Raw genomic sequence first — 12,489 nt, forward strand, 5'->3', positions numbered from 1 at the left:
GTCAGTACGAAGCGAACGAAGACTCCAGGACCAGGTTTCCTGTCCTGGGGATCAGCACAAGACTGCAAAGGAGCTTGCCGGTTAGTGTTAGGTTGACCCCTGATGACGCCCCGGCGGCGGAGGATGGCGACGATGAGTCGAGGGAATGCCGGGCGCTGGCTGGCACGACACCACGCGAAGTCGGCGGATCCTGGACGGCTAAATCCTCTTGTTTCACCTTCACGTGGGGCTCTCTGGACTTCCGCTCTTTCGGGGGCGGAAGACGAACGAAACAAGGGGTACCAGGACGGGACAACAACGATGACCACGGCGAACTCAGAAAATAAAAATGGACAGTACAACGAACGGAAAGGACACTTACCGCGCAGGGGAGCTCGGAGGCCCCAGTGCCGGTCCAGATTCTGGTGGTAAAGCGGGCCAGGCTGGATCGTCATCAAGCAACCGCGGAGCGATCGTGAGGACAAATTCTCCCGGGGAGACGAGGCAGGAGCCAATCCCCCCCGGTCGAGAGGAAACACCGGAAACCATGGAGGTGGAGATCAACCCCTTCATGGCTGAGGATGAAGACGGACCGTGCCTCGCCTTATACATACCTCGCCGCAGAGATGGAGCGACGAGAGGGCGGCGCAACGAGGGACACGAGAGCTGAGGCCTCTGAGATCGTAGAAGAACTCAGAGGAATAGCTGGCAAGGTAAGGGAGCAATACAAGTCGAGTAATAACCTCCGCAGGGATACCAGGGAAGACGCGGAGCTGCAGATCATGCATATTCTCAAAGATACGAGAACCATGGTCAAGGAGGGGCGAGAATTCGAGGCCCTGAGCGCCTGGACTCTGAGGATGACGGAAGCAGTCTACCCGGTCCTCGAGAGCAGAGGCTTCAGCGGGGCGCTGGCGAAGCTAATAAAAGACACCATCCTCGAGGGGAGGAATGGCAGACAACGCCAAGACAGAAGAGGGAGGCGGGCCGCAAGAGGAAGCGCGCCCTGCCCGAATCTCCACCTCAGAAGACAGTGTCGCCAGGCAATAAGTCACCCCCGGTGAAGAGGAGACCGGAGGAGATAGCCGTTGCGAGAAAGAAGACGCCCGCGCCGCCCCCAAAATCGCCTGCTAAAACAACGAGCAGGCCGGAAAGAGGCGAGGCGGTACTAAAAATAAAGGCCAAGGAAGGCCAGGACTTCCGCGCCACCTTCGCGGAGGTCAAAGAGAAGGTCAACATAGACGGCATCGTCCTAGTCGGAGTCAGACGATGCTGATACACGGAAGATGTGCTCATACACACAAAGGACGCGGCTGAAGCCAAAAAGCTCATGCTCAGAGCTAAGGCCGCCGGTGTGGAGACGGAGGTACTCGGAGGAAGGGCTGGACGTCTCCACATTTCGGGGATAGACGGACTCCTGACAAAGGCAGAGTTGGCCACGGCCCTCTCCAAGCTCATGGCAACGGAAGTGAGCATTGTCTACATCCGGGAGGGATTCGGCGGCACGCAGACGGCGTGCGCCGAGATGAGCGCCGAAAACGTAGCGAAATGTGTCCAAATGAAGGACATCCGGTTAGGGTGGAACCGGTGCCGCGTCCGGGAGTTCAAGGCCGCGGGCGAGTGTTTCCGGTGCGGCGCGATGGGACACTTCGCCCGAGACTGTAAGGAACAGAGTAAACGCTGCTACAGGTGCGGCAGCGAGCAGCACCTGGTCAAAGACTGCGAACAGACCGAAAAGACAGTTAGGCAGCCGACGCGGAGGCGGCCTCCAGGCAGGGGCACAACGGAGTGGCCCGAACTGAGCAGTGCGCGGTCGAGTAAAAGTGCGGCGAACGTAGGTGCGACGAGTGCCGGGATCAGTGCTTCGAAAAGTGCAGTGTCCGGTGCGCGTGTGCATCAAGAGAGAAGAGAAACGGCCAAGACCAGGAGCGTCGGGACGCAGACCGACGTCTCCTGCATCGAGGGATCGCCGAGAAGGACAGGATGGGCCGACGCGGTGAAGAGGCCACCACCACCACGGAGGGAAGGAAGGACGTCAAGGCCGCCGCCGAGGAGGGAGAGAGCAGCGGAACCAACGGCGACAAAGAAGACCGCAACACCGAGACGACGACGCGCCAGAGGAGTGGCCGTCGTCGTACGACACGAAACCACGAAATACGAGGATGCGCTCAAGGCCATCCGATCTCACGTCAGAGATGAGGAAATGACGGGGATCAAATCTGTGAGGAGAACCATGGCTGGCGAGATCCTGTTCGAGCTGGAAGAGGACGACCGAGCGAAGCCGTGGAAGGAAAGACTGGAAAGCATTCCAGGAGTCGCAAAGGTCCGGCGACTGGGCCCGCGCGACGCCGTAAAGATCAGGGGAATAGATGCCCTCACAGATAACGAGGCCATCCTAAAGGCGGTGTCGGACACCACCGCCATGACTGAAGAGGAAAACGAACAAGCGCAGACAGTCAGGGCTATCCTCGAGCTCTGGCAGGAGCGCGTTGTAGTTGCTTTGTTGCCCAGCCGAGCAGCCAAAGAGCTGTGCAGCAAGGATAAATTTAAAATAGGATGGTCCAACGCCAGGGCTAGGCTCCTCTCCGGCCCTGGAAGGAGATGCAGAGCATGCGGGTGGTACGGCCACTCTGCTGAAAAATGTCAAAGGAAGGAGGGACAAAACCAACAACCAAAGAATTAAACACGAATGCCCAAGGTTATACAAACAAACCTGAACAATTCGAGAGCCGCACAGGACCTGCTGGGGCAGGTCATGCAAGAGAGGGGTGCCACGGTAGCCGTCGTCTCGGAACCAGCCAGTGCGAAGAGCGGCGGTGGCAGATGGTACCTCAGCGGAGATAAGAAAGCCGCCATCTGGGTGAGGGACCCGGGTGCGCGGATCGAACTTGTGTGGAGCGGCGCTGGCGACGTCATGATAAAGCTGGACGGTCGGGGGATAGTAAGCTGCTACTTCTCTCCGAACCGTACTAGTCGGGTGACTTCAACGCCCGTTCCCCGGCGTGGGCCGACAGAAGAAACGAGCGTGGACGATACATAGAGGACGGCCTGGCTGCGGCGGATTGGGTCTGCTGCAACGTGGGCGCCGGGCCGACATGCGTGAGGTCGACGTGAAGTCCATCATCGACGTCACATTCGCCACGCGGGAGATGGCCGATGGTGTAAAAAACTGGCAGGTGTTGGACCTCGAGACGTTGAGCGACCACCTGTACGTCTCCTACGAAATAGAGGACGGGAGAACCTCGGGGGCGCAGAGTCAGCGACCCCCCACGACATGGAACCCGAGAAAGATAAGATGGGGGAAGCTGGATCAGGAGACCAGAGATCTGGCTCTGGATCTCACAGACGACGCAGCCGGCGATCTGAGGGACGTACTCAGCGCCATTTGCAACAGGGTGATGCCCAAGAATAGACCGAGCAGAAGAAGGAACGCCTACTGGTGGTCGGATGCGATCGCCAGCGAGAGGAGTCCAGAAGGACAAAAGAAGGAACATCTGCACCCGAGACGCGCAGGAGTATAAAGAAGCGCGACGCAGGCTGCGGAGGAGTATCGCGAAAAGAAAGGACGAAGTCTGGAGGGATCTGCTCAAAACGGTGGATCAAGACCCCTGGGGGAAAGCATACAAGGTGGTCTGCGGAAAGTTGGCAGGCAAGAGCAGGACGACGCTCGAGGAGGACGAACACCGACGGGTGCTCAGCACGCTGTTTCCCAACGGCCCACTGCCGGAGGAACTCCGTCCACAACACAACGAATCAGAGGACGACAAGATAGGAAGAAGAGTTACCGAAGACGAAGTCTTCAAAGCGGCGAGAAGGATCAAGCGGGGCAAGGCACCGGGCCCCGACGGGATCCCGCCCGACATCGTAAGGTACATCGGCATGAGGAGGCCGGATGTGTTCAAGAAGGCATTCGACGACTGCTTGGACGGGCTGCGTTTCCCGCCCGAGTGGAAGAAGAGTCGAATCGTACTGATCCCGAAGGGAGAAGAAGTTCCGGCCCATCTGCTTGCTGAACACCACAGGCAAGCTGTTCGAAAGGGTGATGGCGAACAGGATCGCCGGATGGGCCGAGGAGAAGCTGAACCGGAACCAGTTCGGCTGCAGACCGGGGCTTTCGACCATAGAGGCCCTCGAGGAAGTGGACGCCTACGTCGAAAGGGCGATGTTCGAGAGGAGGGGCGTGATGGCAGTGCTTCTGGACATCAGGAACGCCTTCAACGAAATCACATGGCCCGCGGTGATGAAAGGACTGGAGGACATGGACATGCCGCGGTACATGCAGGTACTGGTGAGTGACTATCTTAGTGTAAAGACAGGGACATCGTCCTGGGTCCGCTGCTCTGGAACATTGCGTACAACAAGATACTGGCCAAGGGGGAGGGCAGTGATGTCAAGATAGTCTGCTACGCCGACGACACCATCGTGATGGTTAAGTACACGGACGTCGCAGAAGGAGCTCCACGGCTCGCGGAAAGGGTGGAGGACGTCATGGTCGAGATCGAGAGTCTAGGACTGACGATCGCGGAGAACAAGACGCAGGCGATCATTCTCGACCGGAGGAGGGGCATAATCCCCCCCCCCACACACAGAGATCACGATAAGAGGTAAGGTCGTCAAGGCGAGCGCGGAGGTGAAGTACCTGGGCGTGACGCTGGGAGAAAGAATGCGTCTCCTGAAGCACGTGATCGCTGTCAGCGAGAAGGGCACGACGGTCATGAGCAAGATCGGCCGGATACTGCCCAACCTGGGGGGACCCAGGGAGCTGAGGAGGAAGCTGCTGGCGACCGTCGGGATGTCGGTCGTCATGTACGCGGCTCCCATATGGGCCCCATGCACGAGATCGAAGATGTTTAACGCCTGGCTGGACAAGGTCAGGAGGATGTGCGCGCTGCGAGTGAGCGCTGCCTACCGTACGGTGTCCACGGAGGCAGCGGGTGTGATCGCCGGGATCCCCCCGTTCGAACTGGTTGCAACAGCCAGAATGCGGGAACACCGCCGCAAGAAGGAGCTGAGCCTGACGGGTACGGTGACCCCGAGGCACAAAGCCAGGATTAAGAAGGAAGAGGAGAGAGAAACAATGAAGGCCTGGCAGAAGAGATGGCAAGAGCCATCTAAGACGGGGGAGTGGACGAGGCTCCTCATCCCGGACATAAAGAGATGGGTAAAACGAGCACACGGAGAGGTGAACTACCACCTGACCCAATTCCTCACGGGTCACGGTACGTTCAACCTCTATCTAAAACGATTCAAGAGAAGACGCAGCGACAGGTGCAGATACTGCACCGCAGGTGAAGCTGACAGCGTGCGCCACACGGTGTTCGACTGCCCCGGTTGGAGACAGGAAAGGGACTGTATAGAATGGAATGTCGGGGGCGGGCCCCTGACACCGGAAAACATCATCGCCGAGATGTTGAAGAGCAAGAAGAGATGGGCCAAGATCGAAGGCGTCGTCCACAACATCCTCACCAAGAAGGAGGACGACGACCGGAGACTCGGCTACTGACCGCAGTGATGTGTGAAGTGTAGTGAAAGAAGAGTTCCCGCCGCCCTTCTACAGCGGACGGAGGAAGAATTTCCGCCGCCGATTTACAGCGGACGGACAATTGTATATATTTGAATTGTACATTTAATTCAATCATTTACAGGACAGATTTCTTTGTTGTATATAGCTTCAATGAAATTGTATATATTTACGAGTGCGAGGACGTGTGAATGAACCTTTGGGGTTTTAGTGCATGCGAGGATTTCAAGGGTGCGGACTTAATTGTGTGTGAATGTGTTTGTACATAAGCGATGGACCAGAAACGGCCAGAATTGGCCAACAGGAGAGGTGTTGTGTTCCATCAGGACAACGCCAGGCCACACACGTCTATAATGACTCGCCAGAAACTCCGGGAGCTTGGTTGGAAAGTTTTGATGCATCCACCATACAGTCCAGACCTGGCACCAAGCAATTACCATGTTTTTCTTGCATTGCAAAACTTCCTTAATGATAAGAAATTGGCATCAAGAGTTTTTCGCCAATAGGGACCAAGACTTCTATGAGAGACAACAAATACCCTCTGATCAAAAAGTACCCGGAATTTGTCATTTAAACGAAGCGCGCTGAAGATATTGTCGAAATCATTTGTTTTCTAGGCTGGTACATCTTTCATTTGTTTACACATCAATTTTTAGCGCAATCTGTCGGATAGTTTGTGCGTAATAGCCTTGTAAACAAGTCATAGTTTGGTGTACTCTGCGAATTTCGATATGTCTCATTTAGTGGAGCAGAGAGTCTGCCTGAAATTTTGTTTTTCGAACAAAATTTCATGTGCGAAAGCATTGAAAATGTTAGCTGTAGCTTATGGAGACTCAACAATGTCAAAAACACAAGCATACGAGTGGTACAAGAAGTTAAAAGATGGCCGTACTGTGGTTGATGATTTGCCTCGTTCCGGTCGTCCATCTACCTCTGTGACTGACGAAAATGTTGAGAAAGTTAAGGAAATTGTGCTCGAAAATCGTCGTGTGAGCATCAGGGAGATAGCAGCTGATATTAGAGTCTCGTTTGGATCGGTGCATAGCGTTATGAACGATGTTTTGGGCATGAGACGAATTGAAGCGCGACTTGTCCCGAGAATGCTGAACGTTTTGCAGAAAGAGCATCGCATTGCTGTCGCTAAGGAAATGCTTTCTTTGGGCCAAAATGTTATCGAAGGTATTATTACCGGTGATGAGACATCGAAACGAACCAACAATCATCGGAATGGCGCTTCTCAAACGAGCCAAAACCCAAGAAACCACGACAAAGTCGATCCAAAATCAAGATTTTGTTGACCGTTTTCTTTGATTGTCGTGGTGTGGTCCACTTCGAATTCCTTCCACCAGGTCTAACAGTAAATAAGGAGTATTATGTGAGCGTATTGAAGCGTTTGAGGGAGAATGTGCGACGCAAAAGGCCAGAATTGTGGAGAAACAACTCGTGGTTCCTCCACCACGACAATGCACCAGCGCACACGTCTCACATTGTACGCGACTATTTAACTAAAAACAACATCAATACCGTTCCACAAGCTCCATATTCACCTGATATGGCCCCGTGTGACTTCTTTCTGTTTCCACGTCTCAAATTACCACTTCGGGGAAAGCATTTTGAGACCATTGAGGCGATAAAGGAAAATTCGCAGAAGGAGCTGAAGGCGATCCCAAAATCGGCCTATAAAAAATGTTTTGAAGATTGGAAAACGCGTTGGCATATGTGTATTGCTTGCGATGGAGATTACTTTGAAGGGAATAAAATAAATATCGATGAATAATTGAACCGTTTTCGTTTTATTGACAAATTCCGGGTACTTTTTGATCATAGGGTATGTATTATATCTGCGTTATGTAACTGCGCCTAACCCCCCCTGGAAGGCGGCCACCCAGAGTCCCACTGGGAGGGCGTACCGACTTGGGGGCGACTGCCATAGCTGGTCCCAAGCCCAGTTGAGAAAAGTAGAGGGGCCTAAGCTAACTTAACCTTATTGCCACCGGCCACCCAACGCCGGGCGCGGGACGCCTATGTCGCAAGACGGATTCCCTGCGCCCGGGCTGAGGCACTCCAACTCGGCGGTAGTTTCGGACCCTAAAAAAAAAAAAAAGGTTTCCTGTCCTGTCTCTATCCTCGCCATCCTTACCCATCCACCTCCTAGAGGCAGACGCTCCTTCGCGGGTCATAGCAACACCTCTAGGTTGAATCCAATTCTCCAAAATACCTTCCCCGAGACAACAGACGTCTCCTTCGCGGGTTACAGACGATAGTTTCTCTTCCCTCCTCTCTCACTCTTACCTATTCCACCTACCTACCCCCTCCCCTCCTTTGGGAGATCTGGCCAAGTCAAATTTGACTAACGTCAAATTTGCGCCTTCTCACCGACCGTCTTCGAAGCATAATCGCTTTCGATTTATCTGTAATTCGACCTCACAATAACAAACTGAGATTTTAAATACATTTCACACCACAAACTCAATTTTTATCTTTTTCATGATGTCTTATAGTTATGTTATTCATATGATTTTCAATAAATATTGAAAAACTATTGCCATTACTTTATTCTCCCTTTCTTCCGTAATACGTTGCTTTTTGAATTATGTAAATATCATTTTTAGTTTGGTTTTTATGAGCTTTTTTCCAAACCTTAGTAAATTCGTCAAATTCGTCCGGTTATCTTCGCACAGGCACCCGTTTTTCGCCCGGCACTAAAAGGGTTAATAAACTCATGTCCTCCTATCGGTGTTAAAGCATATGATGTGAATAGACGATTAGTTTTTGCGTTCAGACTTCTTGGAATCGGTTTAGCAGGAATAGAGAAATTCTGTGGAATCATGGACTTACCTAAACCAATTTTCCGCTCGTTCTACGATAAAGTTGTGAATGACATTCACATTGCTACAAAAACTATTTGTGAATTGTCTATGAAAACTGCTGTTGAAGAGTCAAAAAAATTAGAAAAAGTAGAAGAACTCACCGTTTCAGGGGATGGAACTTGGTTGAAACGCGGTTACTGTTCCCTTTTAGGCATTTCTACTCTTATATCGTTTTACTCAGGAAAAGTTCTTGATCTTATAGTAAAATGTTCATACTGTAAAGCTTGCGAATTTTGGAAAAATTTTTAAGGTACTGAGGAGTATGATGAGTGGGAAAATAAACATTCAGACAAATGTTCTGCCAATCACAATGGGTCTGCTGGAAAAATGGAAGTGGATAGTATTGTAAAATTGTTCAAAAGATCTGATACACTTTATAACGTACGATATGGTAATTACGTAGGCGATGGAGACAGTAAGACTTACAAAGGAATTTTTGACTCTTATCCATATCAAAATTTAGTTGTTAAAAAAAAGGAATGCATAGGTCACGTGCAAAAGCGAATGGGTACGCAATTACGCAAAATAAAAAAAGATAATCCTGGTATAGGTGGCAGAGGTAAATTGACAGCAAAACTTATTGATGAATTAACAGTTTACTATGGTCTTGCCATTAGAAGGAGTATAAATACATCAGTTGAAAGAATGAAAAATGCGATATGGGCAACTTATTACCATAAAATATCCACTGATGAAAAGCTACAACATAACAAGTGCCCATCCGGCGAAGATACCTGGTGTTCGTATCAGAAAGCAAAAGCCTCTGGAACTTTGGATTCTTATAAGCATAAAAATCCAATTCCTGTAGTTGTCCAAAAAGTAATTAAACCGGTATACGATAGATTAACTGATACCGATTTATTAGAACGTTGTTTAGAAGGATACACTCAAAATAACAACGAAAGTCTAAACGCTGTTATTTGGTCTATGGCTCCAAAAGTACATTACAGTGGTGCAAAAATTGTTGAGATTGCATCTTATATTGCTGCTAGTATATTTAATGATGGATATACTAGTGCATTAAAAATTATGCAATTACTAAATCTTGAAATTGGCCTAAGCACGCTGAAATTTTCCGAAAATTTGGATTCACAACGAATATCCATAGCCAACATAAGAGCTCAACAGGAGACAAAAGAGGCTAGGAAATTGAAAAGAGCTGCTCAAAAGGAAGCGGAGGACATCACGGCAACAATAGAAGACCTCATGTACGGTCCAGGAATCGCAGATTGAAGGTAATTAAAAAAAATATTTGGTTTTAAGACGCTGACGTCGTACTATTTTTTCTTTTGCGTTTTTCTCGAAACTACTTTTTTCAAAACGGTGTACACGATATCTCAAGATCTACTTAACCGATTTGGTTAAAATTTACAACAGTTATTTTCTATAATATTATCTAAAATGTGACGTAGGATTTTGGTGATTGGGTGCCATGTTCGAAAGTTATAAATTTTTTAAACTCAAAATTTCGATGCAAATTCGAGTTTTTTTTTTCAAACAGCTGTCATTTCTACAAAAAATTTTAAAAAATTTTTCCCTACGTCACATTTTAGCTATTACCCTTTTAAATAAGAAAAAATTTATTTATTATGTTTTAGACGATGCCTAACAGAGAAATCAAGTACACCATCAGCAAGGATTTTCAAAAGAGGGTCCTACTTATCGGCTTATATCTCCGCCATTTTTCATTTTTTTTAATCGGTAATATTGTAAATTGTTCATAAAACTACTATATATATATGTGTGTAAAATAAAGATCATTTTATATACTTAATGGCAGCGTAAAAAAAAAGTTTATTTTTATACCTATTTTTCCGAGCGCCAAGGTAGTGTAACCCCTTAAGGGGTCTTCCTAGTGTGACGAACTGAAAAAACGTCACTTTTTTTTTTTTTGCATTTTCTGATAGATTAACATGTCGAGAATACCTCCACGAAGTTTCAAAATCTAGTTCTTAATATTAGCTGAGGTATACATGACTCCGAAGGAAGCGGCGCGTTCGTGCGCGAGTAGGTAAGAACCGATGTGTCCTGCGCTCGGTTTGTCGAGCCGGCGGTCATCAAGGGTCCCCGTTTGAAATTTTTGTTCCTGGGTTCGAGGAATAGGGAACAATAGAGGAACATTTGCCAATGTACAGTAGCGGACAAAAGTTTGAGACGATGATTTGTAAACCAGATTACAAACATCTTATACGCATATTGTTCTTCTATTCGGTTTGTCTCTTTGGAATAACGTAGCTGTATGTTTGACCTTCGTAACCTCAGACAGTCAGTTGTTAAATACAAACAATGTAGGAGTTACAACAGTTAGTTACCGCTTAGCATTAGCACTTGGAAACAGTGGACATTAGTTTAAGACGATCTGTGTAAAACGTGAGTACGAGTACAGTTTTTGAACATTTTGATTCTGGAATGTCAAAATCATTGTTTAGTGTACCTTTTATTGCTTAAAATTCATTTAGGTAGGAACAGACTATGGGTAAATCAAAGAATTTACTTGAAAACGAAAGGGAACAAATCGTAAGGCTGCGAAAGCAAAGTAAAACCTTCACCGAAATAGCAAATATAGTGAACAGGTCAGAAACGGCTTGTAAACAAGCTTGGTATAAATTTTTAAAGACAGGCATGTATTGCGATCAACCGAAAAACGGAAGACCACGGAAAACAACACCGAAAATGGATCGCCGGATTCATCGATTGAGCGAAAAGGATCGTTTTCGTAGTGCAAATAATATTGCTGCGGAGATAAACTATGAAAACGATACACAAATTAGTGCTAGAACTGTTAGGAGAAGATTAGAAGACTTTAACTTAAGAGGACGAAAACCCCAAAAGAAACCACTGCTGAGTTCTAGGAATCGAAAAAGACGACTTGCATTTGCTAAAGCTCATAAGCATTGGACAAGTGAAGATTGGCAAAAGGTATTGTTTTCTGACGAATCGAAATTCAATCGCGTCTGTTCTGACGGGATACGGTACGTTAGACGTCGAATTGGCGAAAGTTTGAAAACACAGTGCGTTTTAAAAACTCTTAAACATGGTGGTGGAAACGTTATGGTGTGGGCGTGTTTTTCTCGAAGCGGCCCTGGTCCGATATGTCGTATCAATGGAATTATGGACCGTTTTCAATACATGGACATACTCAAGAACACAATGTTACCTTTTGCACGCAACAATATGAGTGATGATTTTATTTTTCAAAATGATAATGATCCGAAGCACACGGCTCGGGTTGTGAAACAGTTTTTTCAAGAAGAAAATATTATCGTGCTGCCGTGGCCGTCCCAATCACCAGATATTAATCCAATCGAGAACTTGTGGAGCATCATAAAAAAGACAGTACAAGGTTATAAACCGAAAAATTTGAATGAACTTTACTCTACAATTGAAACAGCTTGGAGTAATATTACGGTAGATCAATGTAAAAAACTAATAGATTCAATGCCAAGAAGATGTACCGAAGTGATAAGAAATAACGGATATTGGACAAAATATTGAATTTAAACAAAAATTGTGCATATTTTTTTACCAAAACTTAATATTTTTTGTGTAGTCTTAAACTTTTGACCGACGAAATATTATACAGATTTCGTTCCTTTTTTTGTAACTTCGCTACTGAGCAAAATATCAAAACGAAATTTTTTTTGTAAGTGTATAAACAAATGTCTAATTAGTTAATACCAAAAGTAGAACACTGTATTTATATTTTTTATGGAAAGTAAATCAATTATTTATTTTTTCCATTTCGTCTTAATCTTTTGTCCGCTACTGTATAAAGACGATGGTTTTTAATAACAGCAACAGACGAAGAAATCGTGAACGGGTTGCTAGTCCAATTGAAAAGAGAGTTTGATGTAACTACTGGCGACTTAAGTTTGTTTCTAGGATTTCAGATAGAGCAGGACACTGACGGCGCTATCTTCTTGCATCAATCTTGGTACGCCAGAAAGGTCCTGGAGCGATACAATATGGCTGATGCAAATTCGGTGTCCAGCCCTATGGACAAATAGCAGGAGTTGATCGTGTTGGTGCATGGCATACAACGATCCGAAGGGGTACACGCACTATATAGACAAGCCGTAGGATCCTTAATGTAAAATATTTAGCGGTCGGTACTAGGCC

The 12,489-nt window shown here is 47.5% G+C and overlaps 2 protein-coding genes across 2 annotated transcripts; both read left to right on the top strand.

Annotated features, from left to right (window-relative positions):
• Nucleotides 1-3,074: 3,074 nt before the first annotated feature.
• Nucleotides 3,075-4,587, top strand: LOC108574648. Its single transcript, XM_017937272.1, has 4 exons — nucleotides 3,075-3,494; nucleotides 3,607-3,848; nucleotides 3,961-4,251; nucleotides 4,296-4,587. The coding sequence occupies exons 1-4, from the start codon at nucleotides 3,075-3,077 to the stop codon at nucleotides 4,585-4,587; spliced, it is 1,245 nt and encodes a 414-aa protein (XP_017792761.1).
• Nucleotides 4,588-10,840: 6,253 nt separating this feature from the next.
• On the top strand, nucleotides 10,841-11,720 carry LOC108574653. The gene is made up of 2 exons (XM_017937277.1): nucleotides 10,841-11,272; nucleotides 11,680-11,720. Exons 1-2 carry the CDS (start codon nucleotides 10,843-10,845, stop codon nucleotides 11,718-11,720), a joined length of 471 nt encoding a protein of 156 aa, XP_017792766.1. The 5' UTR covers nucleotides 10,841-10,842.
• The last annotated feature ends 769 nt before the right edge of the window (nucleotides 11,721-12,489 follow it).

This window comes from Habropoda laboriosa, unplaced genomic scaffold (assembly GCF_001263275.1).
Source record: "Habropoda laboriosa isolate 0110345459 unplaced genomic scaffold, ASM126327v1 scaffold238, whole genome shotgun sequence".
Classification (NCBI taxonomy): Eukaryota; Metazoa; Arthropoda; class Insecta; order Hymenoptera; family Apidae; genus Habropoda; species Habropoda laboriosa.